The 23,492-nt window shown below is 43.3% G+C and overlaps 1 protein-coding gene across 1 annotated transcript; it reads left to right on the top strand.

The window, feature by feature from the left end:
• The first annotated feature begins 20,024 nt into the window (after nucleotides 1–20,024).
• Nucleotides 20,025–21,941, top strand: LOC117539081 (mucin-5AC-like). The gene is made up of 3 exons (XM_034205107.1): nucleotides 20,025–20,076; nucleotides 20,406–20,471; nucleotides 20,573–21,941. The coding sequence occupies exons 2-3, from the start codon at nucleotides 20,423–20,425 to the stop codon at nucleotides 21,493–21,495; spliced, it is 972 nt and encodes a 323-aa protein (XP_034060998.1). The 5' UTR covers nucleotides 20,025–20,076; nucleotides 20,406–20,422; the 3' UTR covers nucleotides 21,496–21,941.
• The last annotated feature ends 1,551 nt before the right edge of the window (nucleotides 21,942–23,492 follow it).

The raw sequence follows: 23,492 nt of genomic DNA, 5'->3' as shown, positions 1-23,492 counted from the left end.
GACTGGGTGACTGTTCAGAAGGGGCATAACGCGAAACCCGCAGGTCCCCACCAACCCATTCACGTATCTAACAGATATTCCCCACTCAGCGAGACACCCGCTGAGAAGCCAACTCTGGTTATTGATAGCTCTATTATGAGACACGTGAATTTAGAGACCGAAGCCTCCACAGTCACATGCATTCCGGGGGCCAGAGCGGGCGACGTTGAGGTGCATCTTAAACTGCTGGCTAAAAATAAATGTAAATACAGTAGGATTGTTATTCACGTCGGTGGTAATGATGTTCGTTTACGCCAATCAGAATGCACCTAACTTAATGTAGAGTCGGTGTGTAGTTATGCTAAAACAATGTCGGACAGCGTAATCTTCTCTGGTCCCCTCCCCAATCTGATCAATGACGACATGTATAGCCGCATGTCATCATTTCAGCGCTGGTTGTCTTGGTGGTGCCCAGCAAACAATGTGGGCTTCGTAAATAATTGGACAGCCTTCTGGGGAAAACCTGGTTTTGATTTTGAGGGGACCGCGGGGCGTGTGGCCGAAAACAAGCTCTGCGGGGCTGAATCCTAACGATTCCTGAATAGCTTCATGGGCTGCGAACAATACGGAGGGAATTCCCTCATCCCAGTTTTTCTCCGTCTCCATACAATACTTTCGCAGCATACTTTTTAGTGTCTGATGCCACCGTTCCAAAAGTTAGAGACATCCTTCTTTAAACCTGGCCAAAAGAAATGTTTGAGAATGATCTGATAAGTTTTAGTCACGCCCAAGTGTCCTGACCATTGGCTCTCATGCGCTACGAATAGTACATGTTGACGGTATGGCGCCGGCACGACTACCTGATGCACTACACTCCAGTCAGCTTCAGCAGTAGCAGTGAGGGACCATTGGCGCACTAATATCTCCTTATCCAACACATAAGCTACCTTCTCACCCCTTGCTTTGTTATTACTCACCACCTGCTCGAAACACTTCCCAAGCGTCGGATCCACCCTCTGCGCAGCGAGTAAACGCTCTCGGGTTACCGGGAGTGTTGAACCGTCAACAGCTAGGCTGGCAGGTTGCACTGGCGCAGCGGTCACGGCAGGCAAAGCGGAAACCACCACTTCTGGCTTTTCCTCCGGCATCTTGTCATCTATAAGCAATGTCCCAAACATAGTATCATTTAAAGACACCTCCGAATCACTCTTACGCGCCTGCGTGTGAGTGACAGCACAAATAGGGAAAATGTGGGCATGTGTTACTTCAGGCAATACAGGCTGAGGAGAATCCAATATTTCAAGTGCAGGAGTTACCTTACCTCCTGCAATGTCATTTCCCATTAGGAAAACTATACCCCGTATAGGTAATGCTGGGCACACAGCAACAGGGGAAAATCCAGTAATTAGCTTATAGATTGTACATGTACATTGTGTACGGGCCGGGGCACATAACCCATTTCAATGCCACATAATATCGATCCATACCCACACGCTGATTGTTCGGAAAATGGCAGGGCAGATGCAACAATCACTGACTGTGAGCCTCCAGTGTCTCGTAGAATGCGGACGGGTCTCTGATCGTCTGACTCACCTGTTAACGATATAAATCCATTAAACACAAAGGGCTTAAAACAGGGATCTCTTTCCTCATCATTGTCAGATGCGGAAATACTGAGTGACTCAGTGTTAATTAAGCCGATGTCTTTCGGCCGGGTCATGTTTTGTGGCTGCTCCTTACGCTTAAGAATCATGCAGTTAGCAATAACATGTCCAGGCTGATGACAATAGTAACACTCTCTCTCCTCTTTGTTCATCGTAAATACTTTCGCTGGCTGACCAACAGGTGCACCTGGCATACGGCGAGATTTCTCAGCAACAGCCGGAGAAAACACCGATTTATGGGTTAACACATATTCGTCAGCCAGTACAGCAGCAGCAGAGAGAGAAGTTACTTTCTGTTCGTTTACCCCACAATACGATCAGGCAAACCCCTCTTAAATTCCTCCATAAGGATTAATTCTTTCAAAGCAGAATACTCTTACAGCGTTACACGAATCAATCCACTTAGTAAACAACATCCCCTTCTCCCTGGCAAACTCGACATGTGTTTGATTAGAACCCTTTCTGTGGTTCCTAAACTTCTGCCGATAAGCTTCGGGGACTAACTCGTACACCCTAAGTATGGCCCCCTTCACCAAGTCGTAATCCAGACTGTCCTCCAGCGAAAGAGCAGCAACCGCCTCCTGAGCTCTCCCGTGAAGTTTACACTGCACTAACAGAGCCCAGGCCTCAGCCGGCCACTGTAGTGCCGCTGCAATGCGTTCAAACGCACCAAAATATGCATCCACTTCAGTCTCACGAAAAACCGGCACTAATGAGATATTCTTACCTATGTTGAAGGCCGGTGGATGAGAATGAAGTGAGGAACTTCCTCCGACATGGCCAAAAGCACCGGAGGCGCGCAGCTCGGAGTCTAGCTCCAACTGACGTATCCGGACTTCCTTGTCCATTTCCAACTTTCGTATATCCAACTGTAACTGCCTGTCTTGCTCCCTGTCTTTAGCTTCCCACTGAAGCTGCCTGTCTTTAGCTTCCAACTGAAGCCGGGCGAGACGGACTTTGAGTTTACTCCCCTCCCGGGAATCTGTACTACCAACAGGAGATGGTGGACATTTGCGAGACGGCGTGAGCGGTGCCTCACACGGCTCGCCCCCCTCGCTGTCACTACCCCTTCCTTTAGTAAATGTAAACTCCGCCTCAGGCCTCGGACGTAAAAGATCTTCAGTGAGAACATTGGACACTGGGAGCTCAGCTGGTACAGCCAATACAAGTAACTCTCTTCTCACCATCTCATCCACTACCAATGCCTTCAACTCCTTCTTTAATAATTGCCAACTCACGACATGACTGAAGTGCTGCGCGATCTCCGTCAAATCGTCCTTACGACACCGGTCCAGCTCCTCATAGGACGGCCAGACTAGGAACGACTCTAGGTTGAAAGATGCCATACTCAGCTAAATCTGCACACTTTATTTTCAGCTATAATAACCCCACTTATAACCCCAGGAATTAAGTCAATTATCCCGGACGAGCCCCCATGTATGTTACGTCCTCTCTAGGGTAGAAGGAAATAACACACCCCAGTATGGAATTAGGTATATTACAAGCGTTTATTTATATCTAATATATAGGTAGAAAATAATGAGGCAGGCAGCCTGGCACAAACAAAAGGCAAAAGAGTACAAAGTTAAATGAAGCTCAACAAAAGAGCCTTGATAAGTAGCCTACAATAACATGATTAGGCTGAACAGAAAGTAATAAATCAACCCTGTCTATAAGAAGGGAACAAAAATAACAAAAGAAGGCTGTTTAAGAAACACAGCTGTACATGGAGAAAACAATCAACACAACGCTATACTAATAGAAAACACACTATATCATGTGACCCCAGTCAACACAATGCTAAGCTAACAGGAACACTCTAACAAACAAAAGGTACAAGTCAACCACCGTTGACGTAAATATCGCAGCGAGAGCAGAAGTGTGAGGCGTCTGATTAGCACAGCAGACCCTCCCGAATGATGTCAGTCCGCGGCCTTTGTACTCCTCCCCCGGAAGGTGTGCTGGATGGGTGCAGGGATTGGAGGACGTCGATCCAATCCCCTCTCCGGAAACGCAGGCGGGACAGCCAATGACATCTAAGGAACCTCACAGCTCATTTGCATACACACAGAACAGAGTTAATGACACCAGGGAGCCAGCGGCTGTAACACTCACCATACCTCGAAACAGTAAAATATGCAGATAGAGTCATTGTGTGGTCATCAAACATTCTATACAGCCTCTCCTGATCAAAGTTGTTGGATTCTTCTATTTGCAGTGACTCAATGCATTGCAAAGCACTAGTAAAAAAACGTAAAACGTCCTCTTCATTTCCTTCCACCGCAAAAAATAAAGTTTGTACTTGAAACACAACGAGGAACAGATGAAAATTCAATTTGGTTTATGAAGGGCTCTTTGAAATGTTAGCAATGTCATGCTATTCATAAAGTGAAGTCTTCCTGTTTCCTTCATGTGACAGGAAGGCCTTCCTTTTTTAACTGAAAAGCAAATTAATTCAACACTGAACTCAGCGTTTCACATGTGTATATGAGAGCGTTTCACATGTGTATATGAGAGCGTTTCACATGTGTGTGTGAGAGCGTTTCACATGTGTATATGAGAGCGTTTCACATGTGTGTGTGAGAGCGTTTCACATGTGTATATGAGAGCGTTTCACATGTGTATATGAGAGCGTTTCACATGTGTGTGTGAGAGCGTTTCACATGTGTATATGAGAGCGTTTCACATGTGTGTGTGAGAGCGTTTCACATGTGTATATGTGAGCGTTTCACATGTGTGTGTGAGAGCGTTTCACATGTGTGTGAGAGCGTTTCACATGTGTGTGTGAGAGCGTTTCACATGTTTGTATGAGAGCGTTTCACATGTGTGTGTGAGAGCATTTCACATGTTTGTATGAGAGCGTTTCACATGTGTGTGTGAGAGCGTTTCACATGTGTGTGAGAGCGTTTCACATGTGTATGTGAGAGCGTTTCACATGTGTGTGTGAGAGCGTTTCACATGTTTGTATGAGAGCGTTTCACATGTGTGTGTGAGAGCGTTTCACATGTGTGTGTGAGAGCGTTTCACATGTGTGTGTGAGAGCGTTTCACATGTGTGTGAGAGCGTTTCACATGTTTGTATGAGAGCGTTTCACATGTGTGTGTGAGAGCGTTTCACATGTGTGTGTGAGAGCATTTCACATGTGTGTGTGAGAGCATTTCACATGTGTGTGTGAGAGGATTTCACATGTGTGTATGAGAGGATTTCACATGTGTGTATGAGAGCATTTCACATGTGTGTGTGAGAGCGTTTCACATGTGTGTGTGAGAGCATTTCACATGTTTGTATGAGAGCATTTCACATGTGTGTATGAGAGCATTTCACATGTGTGTGTGAGAGCATTTCACATGTGTGTGTGAGAGCGTTTCACATGTGTATGTGAGAGCGTTTCACATGTGTATGTGAGAGCGTTTCACATGTGTGTGTGAGAGCGTTTCACATGTGTGTGTGAGAGCGTTTCACATGTGTGTGTGAGAGCGTTTCACATGTTTGTATGAGAGCGTTTCACATGTTTGTATGAGAGCGTTTCACATGTGTGTGTGAGAGCGTTTCACATGTGTATATGAGAGCGTTTCACATGTGTGTGTGAGAGCGTTTCACATGTGTATATGAGAGCGTTTCACATGTGTGTGTGAGAGCGTTTCACATGTTTGTATGAGAGCGTTTCACATGTGTGTGTGAGAGCGTTTCACATGTGTGTGTGAGAGTGTTTCACATGTTTGTATGAGAGCGTTTCACATGTGTGTGTGAGAGCGTTTCACATGTGTGTGAGAGCGTTTCACATGTTTGTATGAGAGCGTTTCACATGTGTGTGTGAGAGCGTTTCACATGTGTATATGAGAGCGTTTCACATGTGTGTGTGAGAGCGTTTCACATGTGTGTGTGAGAGCGTTTCACATGTTTGTATGAGAGCGTTTCACATGTGTTTGTATGAGAGCGTTTCACATGTGTGTGTGAGAGCGTTTCACATGTGTGTGTGAGAGCGTTTCACATGTGTGTGTGAGAGCGTTTCACATGTGTGTGTGAGAGCATTTCACATGTGTGTGTGAGAGCATTTCACATGTGTGTGTGAGAGGATTTCACATGTGTGTATGAGAGCATTTCACATGTGTGTGTGAGAGCGTTTCACATGTGTTGTGTGAGAGCATTTCACATGTTTTGTATGAGAGCATTTCACATGTGTGTATGAGAGCGTTTCACATGTGTGTGTGAGAGAGCGTTTCACATGTGTGTGTGAGAGCGTTTCAATGTGTGTGAGAGCGTTTCACATGTTTGTATGAGAGCGTTTCACATGTGGTGTGTGAGAGCGTTTCACATGTGTGTGTGAGAGCATGTCACATGTGTGTGTGAGAGCATTTCACATGTGTGTGTGAAGGATTTCACATGTGTGTATGAGAGCAATTTCACATGTGGTGTGAGAGCGTTTCACATGGATGTTTGTGAGAGCATTTCACATGTTTGTATGGAGAGCATTTCACATGTGTGTATGAGAGCATTTCACATGTGTGTGTGAGAGCGTTTCACATGTGTGTGTGAGAGCATTTCACATGTGTGTGTGAGAGCGTGTTCAGATGTGTATATGAGAGCGTTTCACAGTGTATGTGAGAGCGTTTCACATGTGTGTGTGAGAGCGTTTCACATGTGTGTGTGAGAGCGTTTCACATGTTTGTATGAGAGCGTTTCACATGTTTGTATGAGAGCGTTTCACATGGTGTGTGAGAGCGTTTCACATGTGTATGAGAGCGTTTCACATGTGTGTGTGAGAGCGTTTCACATGTGTATGTGAGCGTTTCACATGTGTGTGTGAGAGCGTTTCACATGTGTATGAGAGCGTTTCACATGTGTGTGTGAGAGCGTTTCACATTGTGTGTGAGAGGTTTCACATGTTGTATGAGAGCGTTTCACATGTGTGTGTGAGAGCGTTTCACATGTGTGTGAGAGCGTTTCACGTGTGTGTGAGAGCGTTTCACGTGTGTGAGAGCGTTTCACGTGTGTGTGTGAGAGCGGTTTCACGTGGTGTGTGAGAGCGTTTCACGTGTGTTTGTGAGAGCGTTTCACGTGTGTGTGTGAGAGCGTTTCACGTGTGTGTGTGAGAGCGTTTCACGTGTGTGTGAGAGCGTTTCACGTGTGTGTGAGAGAGCGTTTCCACGTGTGGTGTGTGAGAGCGTTTTCACATGTGTGTGTGAGAGCGTTCAACATGTGTAAATGGACAGCGTTTCACGTGTGTGGTGTGAGAGCGTTTCATGTGTGTGTGAGAGAGAGTTTCATGTGTGTGTGAGAGCGTTTCACATGGTGGTGAGAGCGTTTCACATGTGTGTGAGAGAGTTTCACATGTGTGTGAGAGAGTTTCACATGTGTGTGTGAGAGCATTTCACATGTGTAAATGACAGCATTTCACATGTGTGTGTGAGAGCGTTTCATGTGTGTGTGAGAGAGAGTTTCATGTGTGTGTGAGAGCATTTCATATGTGTGTGAGAGAGTGTTTCACATGTAAATAACTTTGGATTTCATGTGAACGGTATTTCGGAATAATGTCCCTAACGGCCCCTCGTTGTTGTGACTCGACAGATATGTTAGGTTTAGTTATGTTTTTACTCTAGTTTTGTGTTTTGATCTTGTCACTTCCTGTTTTTATTTTGAAAGTAATCTTTCCTCTCATTCCAGATCCCACATTTCCTGCCTTTGTGTGTTTCCCACCCGTGAGATTGCTTGGCCCTGCCCTGATTGTTTTCACCTGTGCCCATCCCCCTCACCTATATATAGCCCTGCTGTTTCTTTGTTCCTTTGTCAGTTTGTTATGTGTCATGTCGTGAGCACCTAGGCCTTTTGACTCTTGATACCTACCTTGCGATTTAGACCTTTTGCCAAGTGAGTTTTTGTGTTGCTGTACAACTTAGTTTTGGCTGTTTAACTACTTTCTATTTTTTGAAAGTACGATTTAATTTTTGTTATTAAAGAACATTCTATTTTTGGACAACTGTCTCCGAGTCCTGCTTTTGGGTCCTGCGTCCTGTGTCTCGGTTCATAACACTCGTATGTGTGTTTTGTCGAGTCACCTGAAATGACAGCTGTCAGAGGGGAGAGCAGATTTTGTACTTTTAATAAATGATTACCAACGATAGGGCACTCCTTTAGCACTAAGCACTGTATGGGATAAGCACCAGCTGTTGAAGCAGGTTACATTTTATCCCCAGTGCTTTACGCTATTACTGAATAAACACTTTTTGAAAAAACCTAATCGCCTGATGGATTATGTGCCCAGGCAAAGTGAGTTTTACAGATGTGTTATAATGTCTGAAGTACATATATTGTTTCTCCAGTTACTGTACACTTTTTAGTATTCAATCAAATTAAATAGTTGAAGCAAGAACTTTAGCAGAGTAATAATAATAATGCGTTTCATTTATAAAGCACTTCATATTTGATTTCAAATCCCGAAGTGCTACAAGCAATGAGCGTGGAACAATATAAAACAGTACACAACACGGTAGAAGTGAATAAAAAGCAGTAAAAACAAACTATACAAAATAAATAAAAGGGTAGTAATGAATCAAATAAAAGGTCTAGGAAAAGGCTCTATTGAACAGATGGGTTTTGAGGCCTTTTTTAAAAGCATCCATGGTCTGTGGTGCTCTCATGTGGTCGGGAGAGCGTCTTCTTCATGTCTCTTCTACATCAACATGTGTCCCCTCTTCTTCATGTCTCTTCTCCATCAACATGTGTCCCCTCTTCTTCATGTCTCTTCTACATCAACATGTGTCCCCTCTTCTTCATGTCTCTTCTTCATCAACATGTGTCCCCTCTTCTTCATGTCTCTTCTACATCAACATGTGTCCCCTCTTCTTCATGTCTCTTCTACATCAACATGTGTCCCCTCTTCTCCATGTCTCTTCTACATCAACATGTGTCCCCTCTTCTTCATGTCTCTTCTACATCAACATGTGTCCCCTCTTCTCCATGTCTCTTCTACATCAACATGTGTCCCCTCTTCTTCATGTCTCTTCTACATCAATATGTGTCCCCTCTTCTTCATGTCTCTTCTACATCAACATGTGTCCCCTCTTCTTCATGTCTCTTCTACATCAACATGTGTCCCCTCTTCTTCATGTCTCTTCTACATCAACATGTGTCCCCTCTTCTTCATGTCTCTTCTACATCAACATGTGTCCCCTCTTCTTCATGTTTCTTCTACAATCAACATGTGTCCCCTCTTCTCCATGTCTCTTCTACATCAACATGTGTCCCCTCTTCTCCATGTCTCTTCTACATCAACATGTGTCCCCTCTTCTTCATGTCTCTTCTACATCAACATGTGTCCCCTCTTCTTCATGTCTCTTCGACATCAACATGTGTCCCCTCTTCTTCATGTCTCTTCTACATCAACATGTGTCCCCTCTTCTTCATGTCTCTTCTACATCAACATGTGTCCCCTCCGTGGAAAGAGACTGAAAGTTTCAGGAACAACGATTCTCTTTCTTTTTGATCAATTTCTATAAAAACCTGTCTGAAAATGAGCTGATCAGATTTTGGCCACTTTATGATGTCATAACGATGTTTTGTCTTGTGTAACCATTAGCCAATCAGCAACCAAGGTAACCCCCCCCCCCCCTTATCACCTGAATCTCCTCCTAGAGCACCATTGAGTTCTATGTAACCAAATCTCTCTCAGAGGGGCGTGGGGAGGGGCTTCTTATTTTCATCTAAAGTAACAGACAGAGAATCAGCACTTTGGAAACAGGGCTGAAACAGAGGGGATTATGGGTAATGCTGCAATGATCTGTTTGGAGTTTCATACAAACACTTCAGAGACATGTTTTGTATATATCTGAGAACTGTAATATATTGATGAAAATAGTATAATAGGAGACCTTTAATAACTAACAATGCATGTAATCCTGGGTTCATTATGTTTAAAACACTTTTTTGCTGCTACAGATTAGTGGAATACAAACATGAATATTATAGTAAATAATAAATACAACAAAGGATCAACAGGAAAAGAAGAGGAAATATGAGGTAAGAATGGAACCAGAACGCTCATGGACAAACGCCACAGAGCTGAGTCAGATGGGATTCTGAACATAGTGTATCTCTGTAGGCACACCTGTAGTTCACACGCACATACTGTACACACAATCTGCTCCCTGTGTTTATGTTTGTGTTGTTGTTGTTCAGCAATCAGCGTCACTTCTTGATGTTCTGTCAGTCATAAAGTGTGTGGTGCAGGGATGATGGATTTTCTTGGATTTTTGAATATTGCGTTTTATTGCAGCAAGATAATCTCTACATTATTCACCACGTAATAGTTGAACATTCAACAGTGGGGTATTTACTGACAAGATGTCCAACTGTCCAAAACTGTTAATAGCTTGTTTTTATGAGCAGGCATTAACAAGTTAAACTAAATTAATCAACAAAAAAAACCAGCACACACCATAAACATAAAGGACCTCCATAATGACTCAACTCACAGACAGACTTGATTTATGAGTTTATAAGTCTGTGTCTGACAAAACAAATACATTACTGAGATAAGTACAGGATGCAAGTTGGATTGGCAGCAGTTTGCGAATATCTCAACGCTGCACAAATTATAATGCAACAGATGTTTGTCCAACAGTTCGCCGTGAGTCAGACTGTCTGCACACGTCATGGTTGGACATACTCCTCCCTTTTACACCCTATTTAGTTGTTATTGTTTTTTGGAGACCTGACAGAGACGAGGTCAATCTTTGTTTGTGTACAGAGAATTAATGCTGGGATATTTTCAATAGTGAGGTTTCCATGTTCACCACACATCCTCCATCCATCCATCTTCTCCCGCTTATCCGTGGTCGGGTCGCGGGGGTAGAAGTTCCAACAGAGAGCCCCAAACTTTCTTTTCCCTGGCCACATCAACCAGCTCTGACTGGGGGATCCCAAGGCGCTCCCAGGCCAGCAAAGAGATATAATCCCTCCACCTGGTCCTAGGTCTACCCCTTGGTCTCTTCCCAGCTGGACATGCCTGGAACACCTCCCTAGGGAGGCGCCCAGGTGGCATCCTAACTAGGTGCCCGAACCACCTCAACTGGCTCCTTTCGACGCAAAGGATTAGCGGTTGAATTCCGAGTCCCTCCCAGATGACCGAACTTCTCACCTTATCCCTAAGGGAGACACCAGCCACCCTGCGGAGAAAATCCATCTCGGCCGCTTGTATCCGCGATCTCGTTCTTTCGGTCTTGACCCATCCTTCATGACCATAGGTGAAGGTAGGAACGAAAATGGCCCGGTAGACAGAGAGCTTTGCCTTCTGGCTCAGCTCCCTTTTCGTCACAACGGTGCGGTAAAGCGACTGCAGTACCGCTCCCGCTGCTCCGATTCTCCGGCCCATCTCACGCTCCATTGTTCCCTCACTCGAGAACAAGACCCCGAGATACTTGAACTCCTTCACTTGGGGTAAGGACTCATTCCCATTTGGAGTGGACAGTCCATCGGTTTTCCTGCTGAGAACCATGGCCTCAGATTTGGAGGTGCTGATCCTCATCCCAGCCGCTTCACACTCGGTTGCGAACCGATTCAGTGAGTGCTGAAGGTCGCAGACCGATGAAGCCATTAGAACCACATCATCTGCAAAAAGCAGTGGTGCAATCCTTAGTCCCACCGAACTGCAGACCCCCCCCCCCCCCCGCGACTACGCCTCGAAATCCAATCCATGTATATTACAAACAGGATTGGTGACAAAGCGCAGCCCTGGCGGAGGCCAACCCTCACCGGAAATGGGTCCAACTTACTGCAGAGGACCCGGACACAGCTCTCGCTTTGGGAGTACAGAGATTGGATGGCCCTGAGTAGAGACCCCCTCACTCCATATTCCCGCAGCACCTCCCACAGTAACTCCCTGGGAACTCGGTCATACGCCTTCTACAAGTCTACAAAACACATGTAGACCGAATAAGCGTACTCCCAGGCCCCCTCCAGGATCCTTGCGAGAGTAAAAAGCTGATCCGTCGTTCCACGACCAGGACGGAATCCGCATTGTTCCTCCTTAATCTGAGGTTCGACAATCGGCCTGACCCTCCTTTCGAGTACCTTAGAGTAAACTTTCCCGGGGAGGCTGAGTAGTGTGATGCCTCTGTAATTGGCACACACCCTCTGATCCCCCTTTTTAAAAAGGGGAACCACCACCCCGGTCTGCCACTCCTTCGGTACTGTTTCCGACTTCCACGCAATGTTGATGAGATGTGTCAACCATGACAGTCCCTCAACACCCAGAGCCTTCAGCATTTCTGGGCAGATCTTTTTATTGACATTTTAAGTACCCTTACTTACAATTATTTTGTATCAGTAAGATTACATTAATTCTAGGCACACCCTACAAATAAATTATCTCGCCGCATGCTCCCTTACCACCTTATCAGAGCGGAACAGGAGTGAGTCAGCATTTTACCACATCGCATCGCAAGTTCCCTCTTCTCGAAGTCAACTGTTTCTTGAATGTGTTTTTGGTTGAATGCCTATAATAAGTGTTGTGGTTAATACGAGCTGAGGAGATTGTTGCTGTTTTGATCGTTGTCATCAAATATGTCAGTAAATACCCCACAGGTTAATGTCAGAATTTTGCAAGTTTGAAAAACACTTACTGTACGTTAGCTATTTTGTTATTCAAATTCACTAAAACAGTGAATACCTAAGTCTAGTAGTAGATAGATGGTATGATTTAGTTTTCCTTTCAGAAATATTAAAACAGTTTTTAAATGTATTAAACTTGCACCACACTGGGTTTCACAAAGTCTGATAAACGGTCACACACATTTCCTATCTGTAAATGAGACACTGAAGTTAGAAGATACGACTGACTCATTTTGACCCTGTTTGTCAGAATAGATATGAAGCAAGTTAATACCTTGCGTCTGCAATGCCGTCAAAGGTTTACAATTACACCCTAGATATTCCTAACAAAAACATCATACGTCATATCTAATAGAATGTAACTCCACAGGTTTCTTTCTCTAGTGGAAACCGTAAAGTATGAATCAGCTATTAAAGGGGTGGCCACATCTTACACATATGGGAAAAAACATTACACATACGAATCATTTATATCTTTGTTACAAAGCAAGGCATCGGAAGCGTCACACAATATTCAATGACAAATAAAAATATGCATGTGTTAGATGTAGGGCTGTCAGTCGATTAAAATATTTAATCGCGATTAATCGCATGATTGTCCATAGTTAATCGCGATTAATCGCAAATTAATCGCACATTTTTGATCTGTTCTAAATGTACCTTAGAGGAATATTTTTTCAAGTTTTAATACTCTTATCAACATATGAGTGGACAAATATGCTTTATGCTAATGTTTATTATCATTTGAACAATGACAACTATTCTCATGAATATTAAACACAACAACCTCTGAACATTACAAATATTCGCCTCAATTCAACCTGGAACCTCTCTCATACAATAATACAATACAAATGGTGTGCGTGCTTGTGTGTGTGTGTGTGTGTGTGTGTGTGTGTGTGTGTGTGTGTGTGTGTGTGGTGTGTGTGTGTGTGTGTGTGTGTGTGTGTATGTGTGTGTGTGATGGATCGTTGGAGCTATGTGCAACTCAAGGCATATGCTCGAACGGGAGCTGCCTGGACGCTGCAATCATGTTGCGCACTATCTGTGCTGAGTGTGCTGACTTTTCGTACAATGTCCCACTGTCTGGCTTCCTGCATAAAGTCAAGTGCTTGGCGCAGTTGTGGCGAAATGTCGCTCCTCTGTTTTCATTTAAACAGCTCCTTATATCCGTTAGCGCAGCTAGCTAGCACCAGATGCTAACAACAACAATGCACGTAAGGTCTCTCTCTCGCTCGCTCGGGCCACACATACACACACCCTCCCGGTCCTCCAGATGGCCAGTCGGTGCCTGCCGGTGAGCGTGGAAGTGTGGTCTGCCACAAGCGGGCGGCAGGAGAGGGGCTGTCAGCATCAGCTTGTAGATGGTATTTTAAACTCGATGCGCTCTGAAACTACGGGGCGGCCGAGGAAAAAAAATACACATGCGTTAATCGCGTTAAAATAATTAGTGGCGTTAATTTTTTTAATTTTTTTTTGTTATTAACGCGTTAACTTGACAGCCCTAGTTAGATGTAAATTGAAAAAAAGAGACCATGTATAAAACATGGGGTTGGACAATGTGAAGGTAACGAGTCTCAAAGATACTACAGCTAAAGCCTGGTAGGCTACTGCTATTTAGCTTAAGCTAGTTGGTAGCAAAATGCCTCCGTTCTCTACAGATGACTTCCAGAAACTTATACAGAAGATGGCTGTGTTGGAAATGAAAATGCAACGGTTGGAAGTTAACGTGGAAGTGAATGGACTATGGCGTGGGAATGACACGACTTTACCAGTGTTGCAAAGTAATGGAGAAGGGTATGCTAACTCACAGCTAGTTAGCAGCTACAAGGATTCCAAGGAACAGGAGGGCTGTGTACCGGGTAATAAATCTACAAGTGGTAGTCCTCCCTGGAACTCTCTGGGTGCAAAGCCTAAGAGTAAATCATTTCCATGGGATTTGGGAGGACGGATAACAGGCAGAGCCCAGAGCTCCGAAATCTGTGATGCGACCGGCTGGCCTGCATTGTTATCACCCAGGAAGAGCGCCTCTTCAACCCCTATTCATACTAGGAAACAGCAGTGGACAGCTGCTAAAGGGAGAATTACAAACAATCCTCCTAAACCACCAAATGTGCCAATCCAGAACAGATACGCTCCGCTGACCGAGAACCGGAGATCTGATGACCTGGATAACCTGTCCTCTTCACGCAGCAGGGTAAGGACCAATAGCTACTCTAAAAGTAAAAAGCTAGAGGGAAAGCTAACGACTGGGCCTGAAACTCTGATTGTGGGTGACTCTGCTGTAAGAGATGTAAAAGGTCTGTGTAATAAGAACAACACCAAAGTACTCTGTTTTCCCAAGGATGTGGGTCTCTGACTTGGCTGAGAAGATCCTGCATATTGGGGCTGAACATCCGATTGTGAAGAATGTGGTACTGCACATTGGAACAAATGATGTTGTGAAACAACAGTCAGAAGTGCTGAAAGAAGACTTAAATGTTTGTTGGAAACTGACAGCTCTCTAAATGCAGAGGTGTTCATCAGTGGCCCTCTAACCCGCCAGTCAGAAGAGGAGTGAGAGATTCAGCAGATTGTTTGCACTGAACACCTGGCTTTCAACAGCCTGTAACTGACCATTCTGTTCATTTTATTGACAATTTTAACTTTTTCTGGGATCGCAGACATCTTTTCAAGGCAAATGGAGTTTGCCTGAACAAGTCAGGAGTGAAATTGTTTATCTCTACATATTCAACTGCCTGCGTCATCAATCTGTTCCCTCTGCCAAGGACAAGTGGCAAGAGGAATCAAATCACGAGAAAGACACAACACATCACGCAGAAAACCCTGAAGAATTATCACTGCACCCGCCTGAGGAATGTTCTGATTATGGAGACATATGAGACACATGGAAGGAGTCTCCACTGCCCCCCCCCCCCTGTCAACGCCTTTGAGGATACTCCGTTCACCCTTTCACCCTCGCCCACCCTCCTGGAGATCGATGAACACACAAAGGAGATACAGAGGGTTGGCACCGATTCCTTCCTGGAGTTCAAAGACCAACGAAGGCGATACGCAGGGCTGGCACCATGTCCTTTACCCCCGCTCCTCAACGACGCCCCCACCAAAATCACCGCGGAGACGCGAACCATCTCCCCCGTCCTCATCACCGCGCCTACGTCAACCACCTCCCCCCCCTGGCAGCATGTCCTCTACCCCTGCACCATCTAGCCCGTCTCCATCACCGTGCCTACGTCGACCACCTCCCCTCCTTTCGAGGGGCATCTGCCAGTCCTCCGAAGGCCTGATAAGGATGTGTGTGTACAAAACACAACAACTCTTACTGATATGTGATGGGTCCAGGCTCAAGGGCGTATGGCACTCTCAACTCTTTCCAGGACATGTCGGGGCCCTGCCTGCCAGTAGCTTTTGCCGATATCTGTGTTGATAGGTAATAGATTAAGAGCGGTGAATCATAGAAACAGGAAGCGCTCAAACGTTTGTGTGAGTGTATCTAATTAGCAGTGATTCCATGTCAGCCACAGCTTGTTACAAAAAAACATGACTGATAGTGTGTTTAACAAACTTAAACTAGCTTTATTAAATGTCAGGTCTTTGGCAGGAAAAACATTTTTAATCAATGATTTAATCACTGAGCACAATCTCGATTTTATGTTTTAACAGAAACTTGGATTGAACAAAATAACAGTGCAGCTGTTCTTATCGAATCAACCCCTCCCAACTTTAGTTTTATGAGTCAGGAAAGAATGCATAAGAAAGGGGGTGGAGTTGCTATTCTGTTCAATGATTCCCTTCAATGCAGGAAGACAATCGTATGGAAACTTTGATTCTTTTGAATATGTGCCCTTCGGCTGAAATGCTCCTCTCGAGCTCTGTTCCTAAATATCTATAGACCACCCAAATACTGTGCAAGCTTTTTGATGACTTTACTGAACTGCTGTCTATAGTGTGTATTGACTTTGACCGTCTTGTCATTGTTGGTGATTTTAACATCCATGTTGACAACCCCCAGGACAGAGGGGCTAAAGAACTGTTTTGTGTTCTTGATAGCTATGGACTGACTCAGCATGTGACGGAGCCCACGCACAATAAGGGGCACACTCTGGACTTAATTATCTCAAAGGGTCTGAATATCTCTAAGGTTGTGGTGACTGATGTTGCACTCTGACCATTCCTGTGTTTTCTTTGAGAGCTCTATTTCTGTTCACAAAAATGTTCAAAAAGAGGTAATCACAAAGCGATATTTAACTGAAAATACTAGGGAAATATTTACTCAGAATTTCTCTTCCACACTTGCCCCTGCCAACATCTCAGTAAATGAGCTAGTAGATCATTTTAATTCAAAAATTAAAAATGTTATAGATGCCATTGCTCCAACTAAGGTAAAGGAAGTGTCTGGCAAGAAAATATCTCCATGGAGAAAGGCCATGACCGTGAAAACAGAAAAAAGAGAATGTCGAAAGCTGAACGCAGGTGGCGAAAAACAAATCTCCAGGTTCACTTTGAAATCTATAAAGAGAGACTTGGCCTTTATAATTTGGAATTGAAAAACGCACGACAATCGTTCTTCTCTGACATCATTATCAAAAACAAAAACAACGCACGTGCCTTGTTTGCTACCGTCGAAAGACTAACTAACCCCCCAGTGTCAGTAGCCTCTGAATTTCTATCCACCAGGGCGTGCAATGATTTTGCCATCCTTTTTCACTGACAAAATTCAGAAAATCAGACAAGCAGTCAGTGCCTCTGCATCAGGAACAGCAAATGTGTTGTCCCTATCTCCACTTAACATCAATTCAGACATCTGACACAATTCCATCAGATTAATGATAAAAACCTAGAGGACATTATTCAACTTCTGAAATCCTCCTCTTTCTGCCTTGATATTATTCCAACAGGATTTTTCAAAGATGTTTTGCCTTGCATGGCCTCAGATCTACTTCATATAGTAAACAAATCTCTTCACTCAGGTATTTTTCCACAGGCCCTGAAAACTGCAGTCATTAAACCGCTCTTAAAAAAGAATAATCTAGATGCTTCAGTAATGAACAATTACAGGCCCAAATCAAACCTGCCATTTCTAGGTAAAATCATTGAAAAAGTTTGTTTTCAACAGTTGAGTAATTTCTTGCATTTAAATAACTGTTTTGATGTGTTCCAGTCAGGCTTTCGTCCAAACCACAGCACTGAGACTGCTCTTGTAAAGGTCTTTAATGACATCCACTTAAACACAGACAGTGGCAGAACTTCAGTGTTAGTATTATTAGATCTCAGTGCTGCGTTTGACACTGTTGACCACAGCATATTACTAGACCGACTGGAAAACTGGGTGGGACTTTCGGAAACAGTTCTGAATTGGTTTGAATCCTACTTAAAGGACAGAAACAACTTTGTTTCTATAGGTAAATACACATCTGAGTTGACAAATATGACATGTGGGGTTCCTCAAGGCTCCATCTTGGGGCCTCTTCTCTTTACCATAGCTATGCAGATGACACACAAATTTACGTAACAATTTCACCAGGAGACTATGCTCCAATTCAAACACTGAGTAAGTGCATTGAACAAATCAATGACTGGATGTGTCAGAACTTTCTCCAATTAAACAAAGATAAAACTGACGGGTAATGGTTTTTGGAGCCAAGTCAGAACGTATAAAGTTAGCGCTGAGATTCAGTGTGCAATGTTCAAAACAACAGATAAAGCCAGAAATCTAGGTGTAGTCATGGACTCTGACCTGAGTTTCAACAGTCACATTAAACTGTTACTAAATCAGCCTACTATCACCTAAAGAATATATCTAGGATTAAAAGACTAATGTCACAGCAGGATTTGGAAAAACTTGTCCATGCTTTTATCTTCAGTAGACTGGACTACTGCATTGGTGTCTGTGCAGGTCTCACTAAAAAATCTATTAGGAAGCTGCAGCTAATTCAGAACGCTGCTGCTCGAGTCCTCACTAACACTAAGAAAGTGGATCACATCGCTCCAGTTCTCGAAGTCTTTACACTGGCTTCCTGTGTGTCAAAGAATAGATTTCAAAATACTGCTGCTGGTTTATAAAGCACTGAATGGTTTAGGCCCAAAATACATTTTCTGACCTCCTGCTAAATATGAAACCATCCAGATCCTCTTCAGGTCTTCAGGGACTGGTCAGCTTTCTGTCCCTAGAGTCAGAACTAAACATGGTAAAGCAGCGTTCAGTTATTATGCTCCAATATCTGGAACAAACTCCCAGAAACCTGCTAGGTCCGCTGCAACTCTGACTACTTTTAAATCCAGGCTGAAGACTTTTCTTTTGTCGCCTGCTTTTAATTGAACTATTCATATCTTAGACTGCACCGTAACTTTTATCCCATGTATTTTTTCTTTTAATGTTTATTTTATTAGCTTTTCTTTTTAATGACTGATTTTAAATGCCATTTTCTTAATCTCTTTCATTTTTTGTAAGCACTTTGAATTGCCTTGTGTTGAAAAGTGCTATATAAATAAACTTGCCTTGCCTTGCCTTGCCTTGCCTTGCCTTGCCTTGCCTTGCCTTGCCTTGCCTTGCCTAAAGATAAAAGAGGACCAGCCCCTTGAATATAAGACAGATCATAATCTGTGCAAGGACAAAACAGCTGGGTGCAGTAAAATCCAATCATCCAAATAGAATGTTAAGCAACAGGTTTCTAGATATAACAGTGGTTTGAATGAGCTTTTAAAGGGATGGCCATCCTCACATAGAGCAGATAAACATTACTCATCAGATCATCTACGACTCTTTTCAGAGCCCTGCTTTGTGTGGATATAATGAAAAAATATTTTTAATATATTTGTGTTGACCAACCTATAATCATTTTGCTAAACAATGGCTATACAACTTTATCTTAATTCAATATTGAATCAGTGTACTGGAGGCACACAATGTGTTTACTTTAGCCATAATTACAAAAGCCTTTTCAGCGTGTATTGTGCTCCACTACATTTATTCAACACTCATATTACCTTTTACATATAGAAACACACAGTAATATAATAAGCTAAATAAGCTAAGTTAAGTATGATGTAGAAACTGTACTAGTGATCAAACCACTATTTAACAAAGTATATACAATTGACTACACAGTAAAATGCTCTCACATGTTTTTGTTAGTAATAAAAGATAGAATAATCTATTATAATAGTGTCAAAAGAGCCATCTGCATACTGAGTACTATCTTTTGATGTATTAAGTACATTGTAACCCTTTTATGTGATAATACTTTTGTACTTGACTGAAGTAACATTGTTCAACTTAGGACTTTTACTTCATAATGGAGTTGTATTAACTTAGGTAAAGTATCAAATGGTTTTTTCAATAAATGCTGTAGAAAGTAATATTTATTCAACTCCAGACCAAATAAACATTTGGCTGTTCTGAATTAGAGTTAATCCCCTTCTGTTTGTGAACGCGTGAAAACTTGCTTATCTCTTCTTCTTATCCATAAACAAATAAGAATTCAACAAAAAACAACTGCACGAAAACAAACAGTGTTACGATGACACCACATATTTCCCCACAGAAATAAGTACATGTCCTGTCTAAGAACAATGTCACTTGACAGGTTCTCTAAATATATGAAACCTAAAAAGTAGCATGCATGAACTATTAAAGGTATGGCCACACCTTAGAGGGGATAAGCATTACTCATCAGATCATCTACGTCTCCGTTCACCGCCTGATGTCATCTCACCTGCTTTGTGAGGATATAAAAGCTGCTGTGTGTTTCATCAGAGATCACCAAGCAGCAGAGGGTAGAGAAAGCTGATCAGAGAAGACACCTGAACGCCTCACAATACAAAAGTAAGTGTTTAATGCTGAATTTATTATTTAATTACTGAAAAACTGAAACGATGACTTTAATTAAATCTATCATGTCAAGAGATTTCACATGACTGTATTAGGTTGGTTGAAAGCAATAATATAACGTTTAGGTACAATTAAGTAAAAATTGGTTTGGTTCAACTTGATATTTTACTTTTATTTGAACTAACCTAATACAGTTGTGAGGAATTTAGCGTTTTAGAATAGGACTCTGAATATAAGAAGAGACCATAACAAATGTAGTTAATGAAGCAAGTAGTTGCCTTTACTTAATGGAATCTAACTAAAATCATGTCTTTTTTTGACAGCATAACACTTTGCCATAATGATGATGATGATGATGAAGATCTGTGTCGTCTTTCTGCTGTGTGTTGGTAAGTTTGAGTAATTAACGCACAGAAATTCACAAACAATGAGTTTAAAATGAAGAATCACAATCTGAATGTTATACTGATCATCCAAAACATCTCAACAGCCTCAGGCATCGCACAGACAACCACAGTGGCCCCTGCAGCAGTTACCACAGTGGCCCCTGCAGCAGTTACCACAATGGCCCCAGCAGCAGTTACCACAATGGCCCCAGCAGCAGTTACCACAATGGCCCCTGCAGCAGTTACCACAGTGGCCCCAGCAGCAGTTACCACAGTGGCCCCCGCAGCAGTTACCACAATGGCCCCTGCAGCAGTTACCACAGTGGCCCCAGCAGCAGTTACCACAGTGGCCCCTGCAGCAGTTACCACACGTGGCCCCAGCAGCAGTTACCACAGTGGCCCTGCAGCAGTTACCACAGTGGCCCCTGTAGCAGTTACCCACAGTGGCCCCAGCCAGCAGTTTACCACAGTGCCCTGCAGCAGTTACCACAGTGGCCCCTGCAGCAGTTACCACAGTGGCCCCAGCAGCAGTTACCACAGTGGCCCCAGCAGCAGTTACCACAGTGGCCCCTGCATGCAGTTACCACAGTGGCCCCAGCAGCAGTTACCAACAGTGGGCCCCAGCAGCAGTTACCACAATGGCCCCTGCAGCAGTTACCACAGTGGCTCCTGCAGCAGTAACCACAGTGGCCCCTGCAGCAGTTACCACAATGGCCCCTGCAGCAGTTACCACAGTGGCCCCAGCAGCAGTTACCACAGTGGCCCCTGCAGCAAAGACCACATTGGCCCCTGCCAAAACAACAATGGCTCCAGTCAAAACCACAATGGCCCAAGGAGTGATCCCTGTGGCCCCTGCAGCTGCCACGGCGGCCTCCTCTGCAGCGGTCATCAGAACCTGCTTCCTGTCAGTGGTTGCAGCTCTCACTGCGGCTTTGAGTTAAGAACTGGAACAAGAGACTCAAAACACACACTGAGTATTTATGAAGGATTTAACTTAACCTGTAATGTATTATTCATTGTTTCATAATTGATCATATACCTAAGTGGATGTCTTGCATTTGAGCATTCTTTGACTGATCTTGCTCTAAACACACATGTATTTTATAACAGACCTTATTATGCACTGATTGACTTTAAAGTTTTAAATTCAAAGAACGGAAGTGTACCTCTTTTTTTTAATGCAGGATGATAGTTGTTTGTCATAAAAAAAGCGTGTTGTACCTGTATAATGGCATTGCGTGAAACACTTGATATGTTTTAGTTTAGGCTACAGAGAAGTGTCATGAACAGATTGTCTCCATGTTCAATGCCGTACCAAAGCTGTGTCTGACAGATCAATAAGTATAGGAGGCATGTTGCGCAGTGGGTTGTGCGTAGGTGTTGGGATCAGGGGGTCACAGGTTCAAACCTGAAGAAAACCTTTTGCTTTTGGCTAAAATATATAACTATATCAACAAAATCACCCGCTACATCTAGAACATGTGAGTGATACAAGATCAATCTTTATTGTACCACAGGGTGGGACATATGTCTTGGGCTGATGATTCAGCCATAAAAAAATAAACAATTTGTGGTTATGTACCTGCCCAAGGACACTTGTTGACTGTAAGAGCTGGGGGTCAAACTACAGACTCCTAGTAGACATAGTCTCTGCACATGTTTCATAGACTCCTACATATTTGGATTATAACCATCTGGCCATCAGAGAGAATGCAAGGTCCTTACGCAATGGTTTCCCTTTTAAGGCCCAGAGGCTGCCATTTTGTGGTCTATTTAACCGAGGGCGGGGTTGAGCCACACACACTTTATTCGACAATGGCACCTTTTTAATAAGGTCTGTGCTTTCACACAATATATGGCAGGGTGGGGTAGAGGTGTGGTGGTGTATATATGTAAGCTGATACATAACTGGTTATGTATGTAGAACATTACATTTGATTCCTCTGAGTCACTGCTCTGTCCCTGTAACGCTGTTCCCTCACTTCATTCAATATCTGGTTGAGTGTGGAAGGAGGGGCCAACTTTGAATGTTATTAGGAGCCACTGACAAATTCCTCAAGTCTACCTTTAATTACATCCTAGTAAGTATCCTAGTAGCCCATTTAACCCCCAAAGCACAGCCACCCCTTTAAAAACCTTTAATTCTAAGCTAAAGATACACTGATTTGAGATGTTTTATATCATCACTCACAATTCTGAATCTGACAGATACTGAACAAGGGAAGAGGAAACTTTTCATCCCATTTTAAGTTTTGCCTGCAGATTTCAGTAAGGAAGTACATTTGAAATATTCTGATGACTCAAATAATACCAGTACAATAGTAACAAAGAACAGTAATCAAAGCTAACAAAACTCAAGATCCTGGTCCGTCAGTTTAAAATGTGAAATGTCATATCAGAAAATTGTTACAGTAATTTGTAAGATATGTTAAGACATTATCAATCCATCAATCAATGTTTATTTATATAGCCCAATATCACAAATGTACATTTGTCTCAGTGGACTTCACAGTTTGTACAGAATATCAGTATGACAATACGACACCCTCTGTCCTTAGACCTCTCGTCCTTAGACCCTCTGTCCTTAGACTCTCACATCGTACAAGGAAAAACTTCTGGAGAAAAGCCCACAGTTTAAGGGGAACATGGGAGAAGAAACCTCAGGAGAGCAACAGAGGAGGGATCCCTCTCCCAGGACGGACAGACGTGCAATAGATGCCGTGTGTAAATTGAAAAGATATAATACATTTGCAACATAGGGTAGTCTAAATGTTTGGAAATGGCATGTGGTCTGTAATAGGAGATGAATCCACGGAGGATATCCATCCAGGCGCGTCTATCGTTTTTCCAACCCAGTTTTAGATTTAACCACGCCCACTTCCGCATTACGCAAGGATCAACGTAGCTCTACGCGATAGCGTCATAGACTTCTTCTTCTGCAGTTTAGCGGTCGCGGTAAAGCAGGATATTGAATAGTTGTTTTCTGTCTTTCCAAAGGATTTGTTTGATCCTGTAATCAAAGCC

This window comes from Gymnodraco acuticeps, unplaced genomic scaffold, assembly GCF_902827175.1.
Source record: "Gymnodraco acuticeps unplaced genomic scaffold, fGymAcu1.1, whole genome shotgun sequence".
NCBI classification, from domain to species: Eukaryota; Metazoa; Chordata; class Actinopteri; order Perciformes; family Bathydraconidae; genus Gymnodraco; species Gymnodraco acuticeps.
The sequence above is the reverse complement of the archived record's forward strand: the minus strand, read 5'-3'. Positions and strand labels throughout refer to the sequence as shown.

What these genes read in the sequence shown, in the direction of transcription:
- LOC117539081 (XM_034205107.1), top strand. Translation starts at nt 20,423, where the DNA reads ATGATGATGATGATGATGAAGATCTGTGTCGTCTTTCTGCTGTGTGTT. An exon ending in CGTCTTTCTGCTGTGTGTTG is followed by an intron (nt 20,472 to 20,572) that starts GTAAGTTTGAGT and finishes ACATCTCAACAG; the next exon opens with CCTCAGGCATCGCACAGACA.